The sequence below is a fragment of the Stegostoma tigrinum genome, chromosome 5 (genome assembly GCF_030684315.1).
Source record: "Stegostoma tigrinum isolate sSteTig4 chromosome 5, sSteTig4.hap1, whole genome shotgun sequence".
Taxonomy (NCBI): Eukaryota; Metazoa; Chordata; class Chondrichthyes; order Orectolobiformes; family Stegostomatidae; genus Stegostoma; species Stegostoma tigrinum.
The window spans coordinates 96,937,284-96,963,008 of record NC_081358.1 but is presented as its reverse complement, the minus strand read 5'-3'; the positions used below and the strand labels follow the sequence as shown (position 1 = coordinate 96,963,008).

General features: G+C 42.2%; 1 protein-coding gene across 1 annotated transcript in view; it reads right to left on the bottom strand.

Moving 5' to 3' along the window:
• The window catches only part of c5h1orf35 (chromosome 5 C1orf35 homolog), a 62,326-nt gene that overhangs the window by 20,796 nt on the left and 15,805 nt on the right, over window positions 1-25,725 (bottom strand). Inside the window, exons 2-6 of the mRNA XM_059646353.1 lie at window positions 23,785-23,890; window positions 17,980-18,271; window positions 16,531-16,681; window positions 9,454-9,499; window positions 7,074-7,156 (exon numbers count right to left, since the gene is read on the bottom strand). Of these exons, the coding sequence (XP_059502336.1) occupies window positions 7,074-7,156; window positions 9,454-9,499; window positions 16,531-16,681; window positions 17,980-18,271; window positions 23,785-23,890 (678 nt within the window). The remainder of the gene's footprint in view (window positions 1-7,073; window positions 7,157-9,453; window positions 9,500-16,530; window positions 16,682-17,979; window positions 18,272-23,784; window positions 23,891-25,725) is intronic.

The following is a 25,725-nucleotide window of genomic DNA, read 5'->3' as shown; positions in this document are numbered from 1 at the left end:
AGATCAGGCCAGTCATGTAACTTGTAATTTCATAATACCATTTAACATGACAAAACTTCCCAAGGCACGTTTACAGTGTGTAGCAGGAAATACAACAGCAATGGAATGATATTAGGACAAGTGATCAAAAACTTTGAGATGAAAGCTGAGAAACAGGGAGAGGATTTGGGGGTATTTTCAGAGAATAGAGCCTCATTGTACAGGCTTCAATAGGGAGGCAAAGGATAGGGAAGATTTAAATGAAAGAACTGGAAGAGTGGACAAAGCACTTCGAGCAGTTAGAGAAGCGATAAAGTTTAAAACATAATCTATTCTCTATTATACAGTGATCTGAAAAAACATACATTCCTCACACTCAATAATAAAACAAGAGAGGAAACAAAATCAAATCTAACCACAGATGGCAAAGCCTGGAAACCTCATGAACAGTGGACAGTGATAGATGTCAAGACAAGATGGACATTCTAGGGAAATAGACAGACATGTAATTGATGGAACTTACGACAGAAAAGTGTGAAGCGATACCTTTAGTTACGAAGCATTAGGTGAGGTAGCTTAAGCTAAGGAAAGGATTCCAAATTAGTTGCAGAGACATAGGGATGCAACGGTACGGGCGTGCAAACTATTAAAAGTGGTAGGGCAGGTGAAAAAGCAACAAATAAACCGTATGGCATCCTGGGATTTAGAAACAGGAGCAGAAGTAGACCATTCTGCCCTTCAAGCCTACACTACAATCCACGATCTGCTTGGGATCTCCCCTACACCTTTTCCTGTCTGAGCCCTACAAGATTCAAAAATCTAAGTTTTCCTTGACTAAACACATAACCCAGCCTCCAGAGTTTCCTGCAAAAAAGTGAATTCCACAGGCTAATAATCTTCAGTGAAAAAAAAACCTCCTATCTCAGACTTAAAATTGAGATCATTTTGTCTTAACCTGTGTCTCCTAGTTATAATCTCCCCCATCATAGGGACCATCGTCCTGGAATATTCCATACCCAGTTTCCTGAAGATCCGGTATGTTTCAATAAAATTACCTTTCATTCTTCTAAACCCTAAACAACACCGGCTCATAAACCCATCACTCGAGAATGAAGACTAATAAATCTGCTTTGAATGTACTTATCATAGAGGAGAACAAAGCTGTTCACAGTATTCCAGCTACGGGCCCAACAGATGAAAGGTATAGAGTATAAATGCAAGGAAGTGATCAATGAACACTTAAGACTTTGTTTAACCTCAAGTGGAACAAGTGTCCAATTCTGGGCATCACACTGTAGAAATGATGAGAAGGCTTTAGAAAGGATATAAAAAAATTTAACAATAGTGGTTTCAGGAATGAGGAACTCCAGTTTTGTAGATCGAAAGATCGATGAAAATAGGGTATTCCTTATAACGAGTGGAGGTGATTTCACAGATATGTTTGAAAGCATAAAGCATCCAGACAGGCAAAGAGAAATGTTTGATTGACAAAAAGGTCAAGAACAAGAGGATATCAAATTTAAATGATTTGGAAAAGAAGCAATAGTGTTAGAAAGAAGAGCTTTTAAGGAAATCTGGATTTCACTGCCTCAGTGAGGTACAAGCAGATTCAACTGAGACTTTCAAAGGGAAGTAGATTTTTAAAAAATCTTATACTTTGCAAGGAATGGGCGACTGTGGCTTTAGGTGAATTGCAGTCGCGGACAGCTAGCACAAACTCAAAGGGCTGAAGGGTCACCTATACTGTGAACAATCAAAATCATCTTAAACAGCCCCTGATGGGGCATAATAGCCTCCTTCTTATACTGTAACTATTCTATGCTTTTATTGCCCTGAATAGCAGGCTTGTTGATTTCAGGTTAATTGTTTGAAAACGAATTTCAAATCACCATCTGAAATTAGCAGGGTTGGGGAGTGAGATTTAACGATCCCAAATCTTACTCACCCTCAATAAATCAGCTGTATGAGAAACAATGACTGAATATCAACATTACATTAGCTTACTTCAGAAAAGCAAATCAGCAATGTAGGGCCCACACAATCTGCTTTAACTCCCACCCCACAGATAAGAAATACAAAAAGATACTGCAACCTGTTTTATGCCACACCTGTGAAAGACTGTGATTGGGACACAGCTGGATGTAAATCTGGAGTCTGCCACAGTGGATTTTCCAGCAGAGGAAAGGAATGAACTTCTTTGGCTGATTCTCCGAGTTACTCAAAAAACGGAACTAGACAAGAGAGAGTTTGCAGCCTTAGAAAGAGGTATTTCAGAAGTGAAATTATGTATGGTCAGATGGATAGAGCAGAAATAGTAGGAACTGCCGATGCTGAAGAATCTGAGATAACACAGTGTGAAGTTGGATGAACACAGGAGGCCAAGCAGCATCAGAGGAGCAGGAAAGCTTGACATTTTGGGTCGGGACCCTTCTTCAGAAAGGTTTTCTGAAGTTAGATGGAGCAGAACGTAGGTTTCAGGGATGTAAAGATATGCTCAAAGTTCCTAAGATCATAGAGATGGAAGCAAAAGTATCCATCAAATTAGCTCTACCATTCAATGAGATCGTGAATAATCTTTAACTCAACTTTCTTGCCTTTATCCCCCATTGTCCTCAAATTTCCTCTTACTGATTAAATCTGTCGATGTCAGCCTTGACTATTGTTTACAATGCAGCCTCTACAGCCCTCTGCAGAGAAGAATTATACACAGACTTACTACTTCAGAGAAGTTCCTCCCCATCTCTGTCTTAGATGGGCAACCACTTGCTTTGACATTAGGCCCTCTAGTTCTAGACTCTCCCACAATTAATCGCTCCACATCAATACTGTCAAGCTAATTAATAACTACATATATTTCAACAAAATCACCTCATTATTCTAAACTCCAATTAGGACAGGCCTAACCCACGCCTCTCCAAGAAAATCCCTCCAAAGAAACAACCTAGTGAATATTCTCTGCACTGCCTCCAATACTAATATACTTTTCATTAGGTAAAAGGACCAAAAATATTCAGTTTTCTAGGTGTGGTCCGAATATTGTCTTGTAAAACTTTAGCAAGTCTTCCCTTTTATTTAAACTCCATTTCCTTTAAAATAGAGGCTAAAGGTCCATTTGCTTTCCCTATTACCAAGTGAAACTGAATGCTGACTTCATGATTTATACAAAAGGACTCCCAAATTCCTGTGCTGAAACGTTTTGCAGTCGTCATTTAAATAGTATTCAGATCCTCTTATCTTCTCACCAAAACACACAACCTCAAACTTCCCCACATTATATTTCATCCTCAAAGTTGTTAAACCTACTTGTTTAACTTGTCTATATCCCTCTGCAGACTCTGTTACTGTCACCAGCTCTCCAACCTATTTGTCATCTGCAGACTTGGCCACCGTTTATTCATTTCACTCATCCAAGTCACTAATATATATTATAAATAATTGTACACACAACAATCTCTCTAGTAACTCCACAGGTTGCGACTGAAAACACGTCCTGTATTCCAAATCAGTCTCCCAGTGATGAGTCATTCTTCTATCCATACTAGTATGTTTAGGCTCTTAAGTAACCTAATGTGCGGTTCAAACATCTTTTGGGAACACAAATACAACAAATCCCCTTTATCTATCCTGCTTGTTAGCTCAAAGAATTTCAAATATTTGTCAGATATGATTTCCCCTTCAGGTAGGCATGCTGACTTTGCTTGATTATATTTAATATTTCTAAATTCTGCTATTACACACTTCATAATAGATTCTAACATTTTCACCATGAGAGATGTTAAGCTAACTGGCCAATAATTACTTGTTTTTGTCTCCCTCCCTTTCTGAATAAAGGTGTTAGACTGGCAGTTTTCCAATCCACTGGGCCTTGTCCAGAATCTAAGAATTCTTGCAAGGTTATGACTAGTATATCCATTATCTCTGCAGCTACTTCCTTTAAAATCCTAGGATAAAACCAAGCAAGTCAAAGCGAACTTATTACTCTTTGGCCCCAGTAGTTTTCCTACTACTTATTCCCTAGAGTTAGTTTTTTATTTATTTCCTCACCCCTTCCCATCTTTTGCCCCTTAATTATTCGATATTTTGGAATGCTATTAGTGTCTTCTACCATCATTACAATGCATAGTATTTATTCATATCCTCTGTTAATTCATGGTTCGCATTATCATTATTTCCTTTTTATACATTTTTTTTTAAAAAGTGTCCATTTTTATAAATACTTGCTAGGTTATTTTCTCCATCTTCAAATTATTTTAGTCATTCATGTTGGTTTTAAGACTCTCCCAATTCTCTGGCTTACTTCCAAACTTTGCATTGTATGGTTTTTTCTCTTTTAAATTTTATATATTTTCGAGTCAACCCTGTTCAGAATATTATTACACAACCCTGGAGCAGGTGAACTTCAACGTAAATCATCTGGTCCAGAAGTAGGGACATTAACAACTGTACCACAGGCACCCTTTTATACTATCCTTAACTTCCTTGGCTAACCATGGCTGCTTTTATCCCCTTCCTGGAATCCTTTTTTCTCACTGAGATACATCTTTGCTAGAAATCATCAACTATCTGAAGTGTTCTCCATGATTCATCAACCGTTAAACTCATTTGGAGTCTTACAGTCTTAGAGATATACAACACGGAAACAAACCCTTTGGGCCAACTCATCCATGCCAACCAAACAGCCTATATAACTTGAGTCCCATCTGCCAGCATTTGACTCATCCCTCTAAACCCTTCCCATTCAAAAACCTTTTAAATGTTGTAATTGTACCAGACTCCACCATATCCTCTGATAGGTCATTCCATACACACACCACCCTCTGCATGAAAGAGTTGCCCATTAGGTCCTTTCTACATCTTTCCCCTCTCACCTTGAACCTATGCACTCTAGTTTTGGACTCCCATACCCCAGGGAAAAGTCCTTGCCTATTTACCCTATCCATGCCCATTATTATTTCATAAACTTCTAAAGTCAACCCTCAGCCTCCAACACTTTGGGGAAACATAGAACATAGAACATAGAACATAACAGCACAGTACAGGCCCTTTGGCCCTCAAAGTTGTCCCGACCTGTCGTACCAATCTGAAGCCCATCTAACCTACCCTATTCCACGTACGTCCATATGCTTGTCCAATGACGACTTAAATGTACTTAAAGTCGGAGAATCTAGTCCTAGCCTATTCTCTGTAGCTCACACCCTCCAACCCTGGAAACATTCCAGGTAACTCTGTGTTAGAGAAGAGTTGTTACAATGAAATTAAGTTTAGCACAGATGTTTTCTATCCACGTTTCTCACTCTCAAACCGAAGGTTGAATTCAATCATATTACAGCCACTGCTTTCTTGGGAGAAATCTTTTACTCTGGCAATTTATTAAACCTGCTTTATTACAGAGTACCAGATTCAAAATAACCAAATTCCTAGTTGGATCCACAATGTATTAGAAACATAAAATGTAGGTGGTGGCCATTTGGTGCTTCAAGACTACTCAGCCATTCAGTATGGATTATGGCTTATCGTTCAACTCGGTACGTGTTCCATTTTCTCTCCACACCTTTTGATCCCTTCAAGCCAAAGAATTGCATCTAGCCCGTACTGGAAGCATTCAATATTTTAGCCTCAACCACTTTGTAGCAGAGAATTCTGCAGGCTCATCCGTCTCTGCATTAAGAAATTTCTTCTTGGAAGCTGAGTACGCTATGGAACTTGGAAAATAGGGGCAGGTTTGGGCCCTTCGAGCTAGCTCTGCAGTCAGCATGATCACGGATGATCATCCTACTTATTACCAACACTTCCTCTAAGCTGCATGGCACACCGAAATTAGCACCGACTTCAGCTCTGGAAGTCACTGCCACACTTTAAGGCCTCAGAAGTCGACACAGCCAGTATGAAAATTAGAGATAACGCTGCTCAGTACCCCATGCCTGTTTTTGCCCATACACTTTGACCCCTTTAGCCTCAAGAATTATATCTAACTCTTTCCTGAAAACATTTACAGTTTTAGCCTCAACTGCTTTCTATGGCAGAGAATTCCTCAGACTGACCACTCTATGGGTGAAGAAATTTCTCTCATCTCAGTTTTCAAAGGCCTATCCTGCAACCTTGGACTGTGTCCTTGATTCTGAACTCCCCGGTCATTGGGAACATCCGTTCTGCATTTACCCTGTCTAGTCATTTTAGACTTTCACAGGATTCTAGGAAATCTCCTCTCGTTGTAATAAGCTTGAGTGAACATAGCCTTAACTGATCCAGTCTCCTATAATGGTGCTCCCTCATGGCTACCTTTGCCAATTTGATTTTCCAAATCTACGAAGAAGATTAAGCCACTTATGGTTAATTTTGTGCCGTTGCTGTTCAGATCATGCCTTCATTATCTGACTTATTCTCTGCCTTATAGAACATCTATCATTAGGGGGTCAATAGACTACTCCAGTTAGTGTTTTTTTACTCCTTGTTATTTCTTGCTTCCAAAACATACATCTTCCAATCTATGATCTTTCCCTGCTCATTCTATACAGTACTTATTCTATTTCATGCCAACAACACTGCTTTCTACCTTTCCCTTCTAGTCTGTCCTTCCAAAAAGTTGCATACAGTTCCCAGCTTTGATTCCTTGTAACAATGTCTCTGCAATGGATAGATCACACTCTTTAACCTTTATTTGTATCATTAATCTTATTGTTTATTTGATTTTAAATTCGATGTGCTTTTAAGTAAAGAGCCATTAACTTTGCTTTTTCGCTTTTTTGACCTTACTTACCATTCTTCCTTAAATGTTTATACATAATCTTTTCTTGTCCCACACTGGATATTATTGCCTAAATAACTGCCCTGCAATATCCTTGTGTTGTGTAAGCTTAAGTATTGCCTCTCCGAGCGCTCCAAACCTCCACTAAGTTTAAACTGTCTCAGTACAATATACCTTGAAAGAAAACCTAATATATAATACATACAGCTGTATCACATATTGGGATAATATATTCAGGAATATTATGCACAGTCAGATGTTACAATATAATTTTTGGCAGTGCTTTATGCAGCAGTAAAAGGAGATATAGAAGGAAGGACTATAATCGCTAAGGCATGGATTTCCATACCTGGAACTGCCAAGTCCAAGGACTCTGTCAACATCCTTGCTGTCTGGTTCCGCAGTATCACGTTTACAAACCTCTAACAGTTCCTGAAATAAGATGGAGAATGAATTTTCAGAACAATAATATTCAAGATATACACTGCAGCACTCAGAATTACATAATCATAATATAGTTATAGCACAGAAGGAGGCTATTCAGCTTGTCATGCTGCTTCTTACAACTCAGCTGGTGCCACACTTCCATATTCACCAAATAGTCTCTCCTCCCTTTACCTAACTCCATTTGAAAGCTTTGATTGAATCTATTGCCATCACAGGCAACGTTGTTCAGATTCTCACCACTTGCTGCCTAAGATTTTCTTCATATTTGACATGGATTCCTTTGCCATTTACCTTAACTTTGTCAGATTTTCAATCCTTCTGTTTCGATCCTTCCTGCTTTTGACAACCTCTTCCCAATAAACATTCACATTACCTTTTGCCAAGAAAAGGGACCTCAGTTTCTCACCCATCAATGTGCAGCATATCAAACAGGCACCACTCAGGGGATAGTTAATCACTGAACCTAACGCATGGTACAGTATTTCAGAGAGGTTGCGATGCAAGGTGAGGGATTTATATACATTTTAACAATTCATTTTAGATGTTTAACCATTGGTGTGTGCGTGTGTTTGTGAGCAACAATGATTTAGCGAATAACTTGTAAATATTTATATTGCTACAGCAATTTCTTTTTAAAAATAGTATGAGGTATAATTCTTGAAGGCTAATAGGAAGCTGTTTACTTTGGGGGAGTTTTACAAGCAGAGGGTAAACAGTGCATTATGCTTCAGGTGGCAGATTCTGGAATTGTGTTTTTAAAGCTTGGGTAACACCCATAGCTTGGAAAACCTTTCAGTTTCAGTTTTCTGATTTGCAAAAGTCTTGGCTGAAACTGAATACGTAAAATAGTTGCTCTAAAAAGAGGAAGATATAGTTCAGAACTGTGAAGAAATATGGCCCTCAGTTCAAGGAGTTTAAGTTCCAGACTAGAAGTGTTTCAGTTAAAACCCTAAGGAGGTTATTTGAAGCAAAGAAAAACTAAAATTATAGGAAGATTCAAGAAAGGAGAGAGAGATCAGATTCTGAAGATCAGGGAATTGAAGTCACAATTAAATTAAGCCCTACAGATGTAATAGAGACAGGAATTCTTTCCGGTGAGTTGAATTGGCACTAATGGGATTGTATTTTACTGGTGTTTGAAAACTTTAAATTTGTCTATTTTAGTAAATAGTTTTGCTTATTCTATTTTGATATTCATTTCTTGTAAAAGGTGCAAAACTCAGCTTAAGAGGATCAGTTAGGACCAGCAGCTAGGGTACCAAAACATACACAGAAAATCACAGCCTTAGAAGACAGCTCAAATTGTGCAATAAGATGGGCTAAATATTTGCAAATAATGAAACTGACACTGTTCAAAGTAGTTCCATATTCCAAATTCTGGGCACAGAGAACGGGGATGGGTGGGAGGGGAAGAGTTAATCCTAAACATGCATGCCAACAGCATAAGCAATAACAGGATAGCCCAATTAAGAAATGAAGAAGGCCATTATCACACAGCCAGATAGCTCCAAACAACATTCATTCACCTTCGTGAACCTTTTCTGCAAAACAGACACATTCTTGGCTAAAAGAGTTTTGAAGGAGGATCACTGGACCTAAAATATGTTAACTCTGCTTTCTGTCCACAGATACTGTCAGACCTGCTGAGTCTTGCTAATAATTTCTGTTTTTGTTACACAGTCTTTGCTGTTTCTGGAAAGACAATGCCAAGTTTCTCTAATGTAATTCCCAAAATATGATTGTATTGCACACAGTTATCAGCCCACTAGAAACCATTATGTTGTGGCCTTTGACTACTTACTGTTGTTAGTTGTAACTGATGATAATAAACATTTAAAAAAGTGTGCTGATCTGAACCTCGGTGAAATGCCTGGATTGTTGAGCATTCGGTCTCTGTACACATGCATAAATGATCCTGAGTGAACATTGTATCCAGATTCCGGGTGTCTAATTTTAATATGCGAATATTCGTTCAGAGTTTTCATTTGAGAGAGAACATCTACTTTGCTGTTAAAACCAAATATGCAGCAGTGTGTGCTTATGTTTCAGGGAGGGACAACCTCATTAAATGAATCACAGAAGACTGCATGCGGAATGCACACGTGATGTTCTGTGATATATCAGAATGCAGTGCACTTTACAGTGGATCACTTGCAGAACACCGTACAACAGTGGATCCTGTACAGGATGCATTATACCACAGAATCACACAGGGTAAACAGATCACAAACCTGCTATTGTACAATTTCCATTCATTATACTGCACTTCACACATTACTTACTTCTTTCGTTATTCCAGTGGGTTTCCTTTTAGGATTCTTGTGCCCTCTAACAAGAGAGAGAAACAAATACTGATGTTATATTAAGATCCAAAGGAGTACTTCATTATTTTCCTGGTGATTGATAAATGCCAATGGAAGCCCTAGCAAAACTACAATTGTTGGAAACCTGGGGGAAACCTAACATACCCATCACAAGGGAAGATAGAAATGGTTATCGGCCGGTCATTTCAGTTCCAGGACCTCTCTGTAAGAGTTCCTCATGATGTGTCTTGGGCCCAAACACTTAGATACTTTATTGTTGACATTCCCTCTATCATAGGTTCAGAAATGTAAATGTTCACTGATTGCACAGTTTCAGCACCAGTTGTACTCCTCAGATCTTTATTTAGTCCATGGCCAAATGTCACAAGATCTGGGCAGTGGCTAAGTTTGGGCTGATAAGTAATATTGACACCACCCAAGTGCCTTTTAGCGGCTGTCTGTAACAGAAGAGAATCTAAACGTTGCCCCTTGACATTCAGTGGTCTTACCATCAATGAATTCCTCGCTGTCAACATTCTGTGGCCATGACAATCTGAACTGGACTAGCCGTATAAGTACTGTAGCTACAATAGCAGGTCTGAGGCTTGGGCTCCTGCAGTGTGTATCTCATGTCCTAACTCCCCAAAGCCTGTTCGGCATCGGGAAGTTAGGAGCATTATATAATGATCTCCACTTGCCAAATGAGTTCAACTTCAACACTGAAGAAAATTGGCACTATGTCAAAGCAGCTGCTTGATAGGCACCACAAACATTCCCTCCCTCACTGCTCTTAATCACAGTTTCTTCCCCCCCCGCCCACCACACCAAGATTGAATTTGAGTTCCACTATCTGCCATGGCAGGATTTGAACCTGGGTCCCCAAAACATGAGTCTCTGGACTAATAGTCTTGTGATAATAACACCTAGTGCCATAACTCTCACCTTGGCTCTCAGTTCATTTCTTTCAACTATGTTTCAACAAAGGCTATAGAGATGGCAGGATCTAAGTGGTCATGGTAAAACACAAAAGTAATATCACTAGGCAGGTTATTGCTGAGTAAGCACTGTTGATTATATTCCCATTGTGTTATTCATGATCAAGTGTAAACCAATAGGGTGATAATCAAGGACAGGAATATTTGAGGAACTTCCTGCCATGGTTCATTGTTTAACTGTCAACCATCATGCACAACAGAAAGTGACAAGGCTACAGAATTACGATCTGATCTATGGGTTGTGAAATGAAGTCACCTTATCTATCACATGCTGCTTCCACTGTAATGACATGTAAGCAATCTTGGCTTGTAGCTTCAGAACATTGACAACCCATTTTTAGATATGCCCGATGTTGCTTGTGACATGCCCTCCTGTACTCTTCACTGAACTGGAGTTGAACTTCTAACTTTGTATTTTGATAAATACTCTTGCTTCACTGAAAACACTTCCACAATTACTCTAATGAGACTTCACAGAACTGTGGAATGTTTAGGCCAGTGACGCCAGTACGACTAACTGGCTGGACACAGATATGATTTGTGTTGTTGTTGTTTTGGGCAGATGCATTCATAAGTAGAAAATGTTTTATGCGCAACAAGTAGAGTAATATTACAATAAATTGATATTTGCATGAACATTTATCACTATTTGATGACTAAAGAAAGGAGAATATGGATTTTCATCCTACCAATCTACACGAAATTTCAAGTTAACAATGCATATGTCAAGTTTATGACTAGTAAAAGGCCACGTTCCAATGATGCTGTCTACTACTGTTTTATTTTTGTTGAACAGAAAAGGATGTTGTCATTTCTAGATACCTACTTGGCTGCTAGAACATTTAATTAACCAATCAGCTAAAGCAATAGTTTAATAAAAAGCTTTTTGAACAGACTGCCACCCAGCTTGGGGGCTTTCTCTTCAAGTTGGGAGTCCTACACAGGGACTGCAAAATGGGATGTTCCAACAGTAAATTTCTTTCAACTTTAACCTCATTTTAGTTCATGACCAACACAGATCTGACATTCTGGAGACCAAAGCCAACAAATAAATTTATGCCATCATGTTCTATAACTTTACATTGTAAACATAGCACTAACACCTCAGTCAATCCACCAGCACAGCGATAACAGTATATACCATCTACACGATGCACTGTAGCAACCCATCAAGGCTCCTTTAACAGCACCTTCCAAGCCAATGACTTCCACTATCTAAAAAGGACAATAGTAGCTGATACACAGGAACGCCAATATCTACAAGTTCTCCTCACCAAACTGACTTGAAAATATGTTGTTGTTCCTTCATTGTCACAAGGTTAAAATCTGGATCTGGTAATGGGTAATGAGGTAGGTTTAATAAAGGGGTTGATTATAAAAGACCTCCGGAGAAAATACTGATCATAGCATGATAAAATTTTAATATTCAATTCAAAAAGGAGAAGCTTTGATCAGAAACAGCAGTTTTTAACCTAAATAAACGGAATTAGAATGAAATAAGGATACAGTTAGCTAAAGCGAACTGGGCAGATAGATTAGTATAAGTGACAGTAAGCAAGCAGTAAGAGGGATTTGAGGTAATTCATGACTCTCAGCAAAAATATATCCCAGTAACAAGGTAAGACTCCAAGACAGGAATAAACTACCATGCCAACCAAGGAAGATAAAGAGAGTATTAAGTTGAAAGAAAATGCATATATGGAGGCAAAGTCAGTGAAAGCCCCAAAGACTCTGATAAATTCAGAATCCAAAGGTGGACTAAAAAGATGATAAAAGGAGAGAGGAAATAAACTACGAGGGCAAACTAGCAAGGAATATAAAAACAGCTGAAAAGATAACAAATGCTTTGGGTGTAATTTTTTTAAACCCTTGAATTCTGGAGAGGACTGGAAAACTGTTAATTTGACACCCCCACTCAAAAAGGGAGGCAAAAAAATTGGGCAACAATAGGCATGTTAGCCTAACATTTACAGTTGGAAAAGTTTTGGAATTAATTATTAAGGAAGAAATAGCAGAACACTTGGGAAATCAATCTATTCCAACAGAGTCAGTATGACTTCTTGAAAGGAAAATTTTGTCTGACTAATTTATGAGAGTTTTTCGGGGGCAGTAAAGAAGGCGAATGGTATGTTGGCCCTCACTGTGAGAAGTTGAGTACAGAAGCAGGGATGTGTTGTTGCAGTTATACAGGGCCTTGGTGAGGCCACACCTAGAATATTGTATGCAGTTTTTGCCGCCTTTTCTCAGGCAGGATGCTTTTGCTCTCGAGGGAATGCAGCGATGGTTTACCCCACTGATTCCCGGGATGGCGGGTCCAATGTATGAGGCCAGATTGACTAGATTGGGATTATTTTCACTGGACTTCAGACAAATGAGGGGGATCTCACAGAAACTTGTAAAATTCTAACAGGACAGGATAGGGTCGACGCTGGGAGGAAATCCCTGATGGTGGGCGTGTCCGAAACAAGGAGGTCACATATGACGATTTGGGGTAGATGATTTAGGATGGAGAGGAGGAGACATTTCTTCACCCAAAGAGTGGTGAGCCTCTGGAATTCATTACCATAGGAAGTAGTTGATACTAAAGCACTGAATGTGTTCAACAGGCGGCTAGATATAGCACTTGGGGCAAATGGGATCAAAGGTCATGGGGAGAAAGCGCAATTAGGCTAATGAGTTGTATGCATGAAGAATGGCTGAACAGGCTCAAAGGGCCGAATGGCCTCCTCCAGCTACCTTCTACGTTTCTATGAGTCGATGGAGGGGAAATTAATAGATGCGTTGAATTTGGACTTCCAAAAGTGTGCGACAAAGTATCTAACAAAAAAATTAACTCATTAAGAGCCTACAGTGGAGTAGGAGGTAGTATATTAGCATGGACAGAGATTTGATTAATGGGCAGGAAACAGCAACCTTCTTCAGGTTGCCGACCTGTGACCAGTGGGGTTCCACAGGGATCAATAAAGGGGCCACAATTGTTTACAGTATGCATTGATGACTCATAGAAAGGAAGTGAATATGCTGTAGCCAAACATTCAGAACGTACTAAACTAGATCGAAGGGCAGGTTGCAAGAGAGATACAAGCGCTTTACAGAGAGATAATCAACAGGTTAAGTAAGTGAGCAAAAAAGTTAGCAAATGGAGTATAGTATGGGAAAATGTGAAGTTGTTCAGTTGAGGGGAGAACAAAAGAATAGAATATTATTTCAATGGAAAAAGTCTGCAACATGAAGGGACTTGGGTAAACTTGTGCATGAAACACAAAACTAGCACACAGGTTCAGCAGGTAATCAAGAAGGCAAATGGAACGTTGGCCCTTATTTCAAAAGTTGGAATATCGAAGTAGGGAGGTCATACAACAAGTGTGCTGGTGAGGCCACCCCTGGAGTACTGAGAGCAGTTTGGTCCCATAACTTAAGGAAAAATATTTTGTTGGACGTAATTCAGAAGGTTTACTAGGACGATCCCCAGTAAGGAGGAATTGTCTTATGAGTAAAGACTAAACAGGTTGGGATTCTATTCGTGAGAATTTAGAAGACTGAGGGATTACCTCATTGAAACACATGGGATTCTTGAGGTTTGACAAGGTAAATATGAGAGGATGGCTCCCCTCAAGGCAGAGGCTAAGATCAGAGGGCATAGCCTCAGAATAAAAGCATGCCAATTTAAGACCGAAGTGAGGAGGAATTTCTTCTCAGAAGGTTAAGAGTCTGCTGAGAGCTGCAGGGGCAGAGTTCTTGTGTAAATTTAAGGCTGCCATAGATAGGTTCTTGCTTTGTAAAGGAATCAATAGTTTGGGGAAAGGACAGGAAAGTGGACATGCCAAGTGTCAGATCAGCATGACCCTGTAGAATGATGGTGGAGCCACGAGGCCAACTGTTGTTCCTATTTCTATTGGTTTTACAGGATGGATTGGCTTGGTCCTGACATGCAGGAAAACCACTGATAAACAGGCCCACAGAACAACACATCAAGGTTTGTACATTATGATGAATCTTACAAGATGGGAGACACGCTGTTGTTTGTTAGTTTGCTGAGCCAGTTCTGTGGCGTGCAAACGTTTCATTACCATTCTAGGCAACATCATCAGTATGACCAGAAATCGAAGCATTGGCGCACTGCTCCGTTCAAATCAGAGAGATCCTCTGGAGTGGTGGGTCTTGTCATTTCTGATTCCATTTTCAGTAGCAGTCTGTAGACAGGGTGTATTTCTATGTTCGTTAATGGAGTTCCGTGCTGAGAACCAGACCTCCAGAAATTTCCTTGCATGTCTGTTGTTCACTTGTCCCATTCAAACTTAGGCCTTCTTTATCTGTGTGTATCGAGACAAGTGAATATTAGTTGTGTCTTTACTGCCAGCTGGCATTCATGTATCCTGGTCATCAGCTTCCTCCTTGCTTGTCCAATATAGTTTATTGCAGTAGCTGCATGGGATTCTGTTTATCACATTAGTCCTGTTTACTGTCCGTATGGGGTTTTCAGTCTTTGACAGAATTTGATGCAGCATTGATGTAGGTTTGTGAGCAAACATGACCACACCGGCAGCCCGGTGGCTCAGTGGTTAGCACTGCAGCCTCACAGCGCCAGGGAACCAGGTTCAATTCCAGCCTCGGGTGACTGTCTGTGTGGAGTTTGCACATTCTCCCCGTGTCTGCGTGGGTTTCCTCCGGGTGCTCTGGTTTCCTCCCACAGTCCAAAGACGTGCAGGCTAGGTGGATCGGCCATGCTAAGTTGCCCGTAGTGTTCAGGGGTGTGGGGGTTATGGGGGACGGGTCTGGGTAGGATGCTTCAAGGGGCAGTGTGAACTTGTTGAGCCGAGGGGCCTGTTTCCACACTGTTGGGAATCTTAATAAAAAATGCATGATAAGGAGTCCGGTCGTCATTTCAGAAATATTTTTGATGCTGAATAGAGTTACTAGTATCTTCTATCGTATCACGTCCTCTGACTGCCATTTGTTTTGTACGCACTGGCAGACAAAACTTCTTGGGTATTCGTTGTCGGCAAATTCTTTGTGCAGGTGTTCCTCTTCCATTCTTTTGGAGTTCTGGGGTGTCGCAGTGTGATACGACTCATTTAAACAGTGCCTTAATGCAGCTCCATTTGTGAATGGAGGGGTGATTGCTATTGAAGTTCAGTATTTGGTCCTTGTGCACGGCCTTTCTGTACCCTCAGGCTTGGAATTCACCGTTAGTTAGTGTCTGAGAATGGAGGCTGTTCGTTGTTTTCTTCCTCTCTATTGAGTCTTATGTTTGTGAAGATGCAGTTAACAAGTTGGTGGGAGACATATGTAGAATCAGACCATGTACACAGATTCATTTGCACATTAAGAAAGTTTTGGATGGAAGAGTTAGTAATGATGCCAAAAAGTCTGGGCTCAAAACCAGTTTAGTAAGACAGGCAGAAAATCAATGACAGCTACAGAAAAATGCAGTATGCCATACTAATTAAACAAAACATTTCTTTAAATTTTCATTTTACAACTCCTATCCTCATTTTCAACTCCTCCTCCCTTCTCTACTTCTGGATTTCTCCTCTTGTGCACATCATACTTCTTTTGCTCCAACGTAAACAGTTGTACTTTGAGAACGTAGAACCCAAGCACTGGATTTCCCTCTCAAAGTCTCTTTAGCTCACCAGCTCTCTCTTCAAAAAGCTGCTTAAAACCTACTTTTCTTTTAAAAAAACATGCTTTTTTGGATCTGTCTCAACTTTGACAGCATCAACTGAGATCCAAGTATAATCCTGTGAAATACTTGGAATATTCCAATTACGCAGGGAGTACTACATAAACACAAGTTGTGCTATTATAGGGCTCTCACCACTTTTTCCCCTCCACCAATGGCTTAATAGGCATTTATGCAGAATGGCATAATTAATAAAGACCAGGAACATAGTGCACTCATTCTAATGAGGTTTTTAGTCTGTACATATGTTTAACACAGACAGTAGCCCCCAATCAATATAGAAGCTCAGAAGAGGTTCTGCAGGAATGCCACAATCCACGGAACCACAAGGCTTCACAGGAGAAGGGGCTGATGCAGGCTATCCTCACCACTCACAGTGCTGCCATTAGGGCTTCGTGCTCAGCTCTCCGTACAGCCATCAACTCCTCACTACGAGACTGTGTCCCCTCTGTTTTCTTTTCCTTCGTATACCAGGTGAGGTCCTTTCCTTTCTGCCATCGTCCAACTGGAGCCATCAACGAATTTCCTGCACACGATTATGAGCAAGACAAAAATAAAGGTGTGTATACATTAAAATACAACCCCGAGGATGAAATCGTTTTGGTGGCTCAGCGGTTAACACTGCTGCCTCACAGGACCAGAGACCCAGGTTTGACTCCACCCTCAGACGACTGTCTGTACAGAGATATCAAGATGTAGAGCTGAATGAACACAGCAGGCCAAGCAGAATCAGAAGAGCAGGAAAGCTAACATTTCGGGTCTAGACCCTTCTTCAGAAATGGGGGGAGGGGAAGGGGATTCTGAAATAAATAGGGACAGAGGGGGAGGTGGATAGAAGATGGATTCAGGTGGAGAGGAGACAGACAGGTCAAAGAGGCAGGAGTGGAGCCAGTAAAGGTGAGTGTCGGTGGGTAGGTCAGGGAGGACAAACAGGTTCAGAGGCCAGGACGAGGCTGGTAGGTATGAGATGGGGTTGGGCTTGAGGTGGGAGAAGGAGATAGGTGAGAGGAAGGACAGGTTAGGGAGGCAGGGACAAGCTGGGCTGGTTTTGGGATGCAGTCAGGGAAGGGGTGATTTTGAAGCTTGTGAAGTCCACATTGATACCATCAGGCTGTAGGGTTCCCAAGTGGAATACGAGATGATGGTCCTGCCACCTTCGAGTAGCATCATTGTCGCACTGCAGGAGGCCCAGGATGGACATGTCGTCTGAGGAGTGGGAGGAGCGAGTTGAAATGGTTTGCAACTGGGCAGTGCAGTTGTTTGTTGTGAACTGAGAGTAGGTGTTCCGCAAAGCAATCCCCAAGCCTGTCTGTGTGGAGTTTGCACATTCTCTCCATGTCTGTATGGGTTTTCTCTGGGTGCTTCCACAGCCCAAAGATGTGCAAGCTAGGTGAATTGGCCATGCTAAATTGCCAACAAAGTCCAGCGATGTGTCAGTTAGGTGGGTTATAGGAGGAGGGGAATTGCTCCAAGGGTCGGTGGAACTTGTTGGGCCAAAGGGCCTGTTTCCACACTGTAAGGATTCTAGCATTTCAGAACCCTTTGTGCAAGATCCCGCCTTGGGCTGGACGTATGACCTTCCCCTCACCCACCCCTTTACCATTAGGGATTGACCCCACCCCCGACCCTCTCAATCAAGCAGTATCTCACACTCATCCTCAGGGATCATTCCCCACTTTCTCTCCACCTTCCAGGATTACTGTCTCCATCCCCCTCCCCACTCCCCACTCCCCACTCCCCACTCCCCCCCGACTTCTCTCTCCTCTCCTCCGCCCCCCTCACTCAGCCCCGAGGCTCGGCGATTTTACGAAGGCCTATCCTTACCCAGGTAATTCTCTCGGTGTTTATCTGCCTTCACCTCCTCCCAGGTGAACTGATCTTGTCCACCGCGGACCCCGCCTCGGGCCGAGCCCATCATTGTAGAACCACCGGACACAACCAAACCACTAATGACCCCCAAAAAGCCCAACAAGGCGAGCGACCCGGGTCCTCCTTTAAGCCCGTGGCGCAGGGGAATGACGATTCGGTGCCGCCATCTTACCGTGGTAGCGTGGGTAAACTGTGGGACGCCATCTTTGTGTGGGGAACGATCCCTGCTGCCCCCTAGTGCATAGACCTGAAGTAGTTAGTCTTTCACATCGTAAGATAACAAGGTGTGGAGCTGGATGAACACAGCAGGCCGAGCAGCATCAGAGCAGCAGGAAAGCTGACATTTCAGACCCAGACCCTTCTTCAGGAGAGGGGAAGGGGATTCTGAAATAAATAGGAAGAGAGAGGAGGCGGATAGAAGATGAATAGAGGAGAAGATAGGTGGAGAGGAGACGGACCGGTCAAAAAGGCAGGGATAAAGCCAGTAAAGGTGTGTAGGTGGGGAGATAGGGAGGGGATAGGTCAGTCCAGCGAGGATGGACAGGTCAAGGGGGACAGGATGAGGTTAGTAGGCAGGAGATGGGGGTGGGGCTTGAGGTGAGAGGAGGGGATGGGTGAGAGGAAGGACAGGTTAGGGAGGCAGGGACGAGCAGGGCTGGTTTTGGATGTGGTAGGGGGAAGGGGAGATTTTGAAGCTTGTGAAGTCCGCATTGATACAGTTGGGCTGCAGGGTTCCCAAGCGGAATATGAGTTGCTGTTCTGAGCTCGAACAGTTCATCCATCTCACCAACACCTTCCACCCAACTTTAAGTTCACCTGGACCGTCTCTAATAACTCTCTCTCTCTCCTTCCTGGACCTCTCCAGCATTTGCAGCTCCTACTATCTCTGAAACAATAGCTAGAAAAAGCTCAGCAAGTCTGGCAGCATCTATGGAGAGAATCAGAGCTAACTTTTCAGGTCAATTGGCCCTTCCTCACAACTGATGGTAATAAGAAAAAGGTCAGTTTACACGCAGGTGGATGGGTGTGGGGAAAGGAGTAAGGACTAAAACAGAGGTGGGAATAGAGTCCAAAGAGAGAGAAGAACAGTTAGACAAAGGAGTGGATAGTGATCTGGATGGGAGGGTGAAAAGCTGTGAATGTGGACTGTTAGTCGCTTAACAATGTGTGAACAAGGTCAGGTCTGAGAGGTAGGGGGCTAGGACATGGGTGAGTTTAGGCCCTAAAATTATTGAATTCGATATTGATTACAATAATGCTGCAGGGTCCCTAAGCAGAAAATGAGGTGTTGTTCTTTCAGCTTGTGTTCAGCTTCGCTGGAACACTGGGGCAAGCCAGAGAGACAGAGATGTTGACCAGGGAACAGGGTGGTGTGTTAAGGTGGCAGGCAACAGGTAGCTCAGTCTTTTTTGCGAGCAGAATGTAGACGTTCTGCAAAGTGGTCACCCAGTCTACGTTTCATTTCCTCAATGTAGAGGAGAGCACATTGTGAGCAGTGAATGCAGGAGACTAGATTGTGTGAAGTGCAGGTGAAGCGTTGCTTCAGCTGGAAGGTACGTTTGGGCCCTTGGATACTGAGGAGGGATGAGGTGAATGGGCAGGTGGTACACCTTTAACAGTTGCAGGGAAGGTGCTGTGATTGGAGGGGGATTGTTAGGAGTGAAGGAAGAGTGGACCAGGGTGTTCCGGAGGGAACGACAATGGAGGGGAGGGGAGTATGTGTTTGGTGGTGACATCTTGCTGGAGGTGGCAGAAATGGCATCTGATGATCTTCTGGATGTGGATGCTGGTAGGATAGTAGGTAAGGACAAGGGGAACCCTATCACTGTTGCAGGAGGGAAGGGAAGGGGTGAGGGCAGAAGTGCATGGGATGGTTCGGACCTGGTTGAGGGCCCTGTCAACAGCAATACTGGGGAAATCTCAGTTGTGAATGAAGGTGGACACTTCAGAGGCTCGCTTGACAAAGTTGGCCTCATCATAATATATATGAGGAACTGAGAGAATGGGTGGAGCCTTTACAAGAAGCAGGTGAGGATGTCTCGTCCAGGTCGCTGTGGGAGTCAGTGGATTTATTGTGGATGTTAGTGGCCAGTCTATCCTCAGAAATGGAAACAGGGATGCCGAGGAAGGAAAGGGAGGAGTGAGAGAAAGACCAGGTGAAAGTGAAGGCTGAGTGGAAATTGGAAGCAAAATTGATAAACATTTCCAATTCCAGATGAGAGAGGGAAGCAGCATAGATAATATCATCAAAATTTTGAAGAAAGAGTTGTCAGTGGGGACAAGAATAGGACTGGAACAAGGAACAATACCCCACGCAGAGACAGGCATAACTAGGGCCCATGTGGCTGCCCATAGCCACCCCTCTGACCTGAATAAAATGAGAAGAGTTAAAAGAGAAGTTACTGAAGGTGAGGATGAGCTTGGCCAAGCGAGGAAGGCGGTGGTGAGTGGGGATAGTTCAGGCTTTTGCTCTAGGAAGAAGTGGAGAGCTCTGAGGCCATCCCGGTGGGGGATGAATGTGTAAAGGGATTGCATGTCCATGGTAAAGAGAAGGGGGCTGGAGCCTGAAAACTGGAAATTCCGGAACTGGCGTAATGTGTCAGAGGAATCACGGATGTACGTGGACAGTGCCTGGACCAGGGAAGAAGACCGAGTCAAGGTACGAAGAGATGAGTTCTGTGGGGGCAGGAACAGCTTGAAACAATGGGTCCACCAGTGCAGTCCTGGTCTGAGGAACAGTCATTCAACTCAAAACATTAACTCTGATTCTCTCCTCAGATGTTGCCAGATCTGATGAGCCTTTCCAGCAATTTCTGTTTTTGATAATAACATTCCTTTGCTGGAATTGGACCCAAGTGGGCTGACCACCTCCTCAGATGTTGCCAGATCTGATGAGCCTTTCCAGCAATTTCTGTTTTTGATGTAATATTCCTTTGCTGGAAGTGGACTCAAGCGGGCTGACCCCTGGTGCAGAATCCAATATCTTCATCACTTATCTGGTCTCCTTGACTCTTTGCCCCGACATCCTATTCAAATGACACCTACACTCTGATCCACTTGGCACCCTACCCACCTGGGACTCTCTCCCTTACCAACCTGACATCTAATCTCACATTTACCGTATGTACTTAACCTTTGACAACAAGGAGCAGGGTGGCAAGCTTCATGCGATTTTCACTCCTCCCAAACATCTGGCGCATTTTAATTCTATTTCCCTTTCTCTCCAGCTCCTGCCCAAGCTCCTGAGTAATTTGAGCCTGTTTGGTCGGTATTTCTGATTTCCAGCATCAAGAGCATCCCAGTATATTTCATCTGCTTTCTGGGGAGATATCCCTAATAGCATTCATTGCCAACTGTTGTGGTGCAGTGTTGTGGCCATTTTCATGAGTCACGTCAAAACATTATTCCCTTCATTAGTAAAATATTTCAGTGCATTGAATACAATTCAATATCAATGAGAAGGGAAATGCCAATGATTTATGAAACTTGTTAAAATGTTAGATACTATTATAGTCTTAACAAGGTGGCAGCCAATGTGGGCAAAACATGGCTGTACACACAAAGGCCATAAATGGCCAGATAGCCTGTTTTAGCTGTTGGTTGAGAGATACGTATTGGCCACTGCCAGGTTACCTGCCCTCCTCTTTACGCTGTACCATGGGATCTTTCATAGAGTCGTAGAGATGTACAGCACAGAAACAAACCCTTCGGCCTAACCTGTCCATGCCAACCATGCCTAAATTAATCCAGTCCCACTTGCCAGCATTTGACCCATGTCCCTGTAAACCCTTGCTATTCCTATACCCATCCAGATGCCTTTTAAATGTTGTAATTGTACCGGCCTCCACCACTTCCTGTGGCAGCTCATTCCATACATGCACCACCCTCTGCGTTAAAAAATTGAACCTTAGGTCCCTTTCAAATATTTCCCCTCTCATGTTAAACCTATGCCCTCTAGTTTTGGACTCCCCTACCCTTGGGAAAATACCTTGGCTGTTCATCCTATCCATGCCCCTCATGATTTCATAAACATTGATACAATCTCCCCATAGCCTTCGACATTCCAGGGAAAATAGCCCCAGCTTATTCAGCCTCTCTGTATAGCTCAACTCTCCAACCCTGGCAACATCCTTGTAAATATTTTCTGATCCCTTTCAAGTTTCACAACATCCTTCCTAGAGCAAGGACATCAGAATTGAACGCAGTATTCCAAAAATGGCCTAATCAATGTCCCGTATAAAGCAATATGACCTTCCAATTGCTATACTCAAATACTCAACACCTCCTTCACCATCCTGTCTACCTGTGACTCCACTTTCAAGGAATTATGAACTTGCATTCCAAGGTTTCTTGGTACAGCAAAATTCCCCTGAATCTTACCTTTAAGTGTATAAGTCCTGTCCTGATTTGCCTTTACAAAATGCAGTACCTCACATTTATCTAAATTAAACTCCTGACCTGTCCTGACACAACATGACCTCCCAACTCCTACACTCAATGCAGTGTGACTCAAGAGCAGAAGTGTCTCAATACAATGACTTGATATAAAACCAGCAAATTTGACACTTCAGCGCAAGTGCAATAACTGAGAAGAGTATCTATTGGTGGAAGGCTACCAGAATTCCAAAAAGGAAAATACAGTGAAACTGGCAAATTAAACCTACTTGTCCACTGGTCTTATATACTGCAAATGGAGAGCCAAGTCTTATAAGATTTTCTTGTAATTTGATTTTCCCTCTGAGCTAGCAGTGATCTCCAAAGACCAGCAGCTGACAAGGTAGGAGAAGAGGTCCCTATATTGTAATTCAGGCATGTGCAGTGCCCAGGGTGTGATGACTTTGAACCAGTCGGTAATGTCTGAGCTCTGTTGGTCTCCAACAATTCACAAGGCAACACTTCCTTAATGGTTGCTGGATCCACAGCATGAGAAATTACTGGAAGTGCCATTAATCATAATAAGCAAAATGTTGCTAGATCAGTACGTATTGTCCATTCCTAGTCACCAATGAGGTGGTGATGCCGAGCTGCCTTCTAGACCTATTGCAGTCCTCTTGCTGTAGATACCCACACAATGTTGTTCGAGAGGAACTTCCAAGATTTTCACTGAGCTACAGTGAAGGAAGGGCAATACATTCCCAAAGTCAGGATGTTGGGCGTCCTGGTGAGCAGAATGGCTGGCATGGTGGCTCGGCGGTTAGCACTGCTGCCTCACAGCAGTAGGGACTGGATTCGATCCCAGCTTTGGGTTACTATCTGTATACAGTTTGCATGTTCTGTGTCAATATGGTGCTGCAGTTTCATTCCACAGTCCAAACGTGTGCAGGTAGGTGCATTGGCCATGGTAAATGCAAGATAACTCTTCTGAAGTGTCAGTGTAGGCTTGATGGGCCAAATGGCCTCTTTCTACACTGTAGAGATTCTATAATGCTATGAGTGGCTTGAATGGTAACTTGCAGGTGGTAGTGTTCCATGCATCGGTTGCCCTTATCCATCTTGGTGGAAATATTTGTAGGTTTGGAAGGTGCAGGATCTTTGGTGAATTTTGCTTGCCTTAAAACCCAACATTCCCATCCTGCTTTTGTTTCGTACATGGATTCGGATGGCTTCACAACAAACACATTTTCTGTTTTGATGATTTTCAAGTACTCACTCAACAATTTTGTTCTCCAATTGTGGCCACTTGCTAGGTTTACCTCTGTTCACACACTTTTGTTTCGGCATTGTCTGAAGTTAGTTCAATATCTTTCTCCAGTCTCTCACAAATTTCTCCAAAACACCAAATTCTCTTGCTGCTACACAGTTATTTGTCTTCTCAGCAACTTCAATATCTTCCATTTTAAACGCTGCTGTGTATGTTTTGTTTTTGCTGGAGAGCATTTTTATACAAAATGATGAAGAAATTTCAAAACCTTAACTAAGTACTTGACTGTACTAATGAAGGGTGTAAACCCAAAACGTCTACTTTCCTGCTCCTCTGATGCTGGCTGACCTGCTGTGTTTCTTCAGCTCCAAAACTGCATTGACTGTATTCCTTGATTGCCTGACTCTGACCTGATATGTCTTAAACTTTTGCGCCAGATTCTACCATTTCCCACTATTTTTTCTCTTGTATTGCTGTTTTAGTTTGACTCTTGTATAGTCTCACTGTTCATTTCCTCATCGTAACTTTTACCGAGATGTACAGGATAACTCACAAATATTGATCAGTCATCTATGAAGAACTAGAGTTGACTTTTACATGAAATGTATGGAAAATTCAAGATTTTTTGGCCAAAAATAGGAGATTGACTTTTGCAAGTGATCGACTTTTACTTGGGTATATACAATATTCTAAATTCCTCTTTCTTTGGTTGTGTTTTAAGTGCAGTGTTTAAATAAATTGTGTTTTGCTCAACATCAAGTAGTTTGACTAGTCGCATCGCATCTGGAGATAGACACTTTATATTGCTTTTAAAATAAGAAAAAGCCAGGGTCTAGGCTTCCTTCTTAAAATATTTTGAGGGCATTTGGTCTGATCCATGACTTGCCACTTGTCAATTCAAAGCTGGATATTGTCCAGTTCATTCTTATTTGGGTGTAAACTGCTCAGTATCTGAAAAGCTACAAATTGTGGTGAACATTGTATAATTATTGAACATCTCCACTTCTGATCTTTCTTGTAACATTTTGACACGAGCTCTAACACATTGCCCTCCTATGAAACAGTCTAACTCTGGGACAGAATATCTGTTTGATATTTACAACTCCGTCTGTGGATACATCACAAGATAGCCTGAGCCTGGGCTCAACCAACTTTAACTTAGAAACTTGGGTTGCTGCTTCGCAATCTGGAATGGAAAATCTGTTTGAAGTTTTGAAGTAGATTTGTAGCTTGGCTTGTGGATGTTGTGGTTGGTTGGCTTGCCGAGCTGGTTTGTTGTTCCGCAGACGTTTCATTGCCTAGCTGGGTAACATCATCTATGCAGCCTCCGGTGAAGTGCTGTTGTGCTTTCCTACCTGTTATTTAAACTCTGGAGTCCGTTGAGCTGGGTTACCTCACTTGCAGTTTTTCTTCATGGTCAAATTCTATGGTCATCAATAAACGCATAGAACTCAACCCCATATACGCTCAACTACGAGGAAATACGAGAAGTGAGGCAATCCAGCTCAACAGACCCCAGAGTTTGAAAACCAGGTGGGAAAACACACCGACGCTTCATCAGAGGCTGCACTGAGGATGTTACCCAGCATGAAAGTCTGCAGAACAACTAACCAGCTCGGTGAGCCAACCAACCTCAAAATTTATTTGATTTTATTTTAATATCTGCCCAACAGAGGAACACCAAGGTAAGTTTTAGTACTCAAATTCTCACCATGGCTGAATTTAAACGCAGTGCAGAAAGTTAAGACTGTGAGTAAGAACTTTATCCAATGCTGTAATTAGTTTGCGCTGACCTCCCGTCAGCTACTTTCTGTGAACTTGAGTTGCCCCCAAGATACTGCTGTCCCCATACTGTCACAACTATCCTCTCTCATCCACCACTTTTTTATTGTTTTTTTCCCCATGGGATTTGTGCATCATTGGCAATGCCAACATTTTTAACCTGCCTCTAATCATCCTTGAAGTGAGTTGATTGCCAAGCCATTTCTGACAGCCATTAAGAATCAGCCACGTTGATATGGATCAGGAGTTACATGTAGGCCAGTGTAGGAGATTGCATT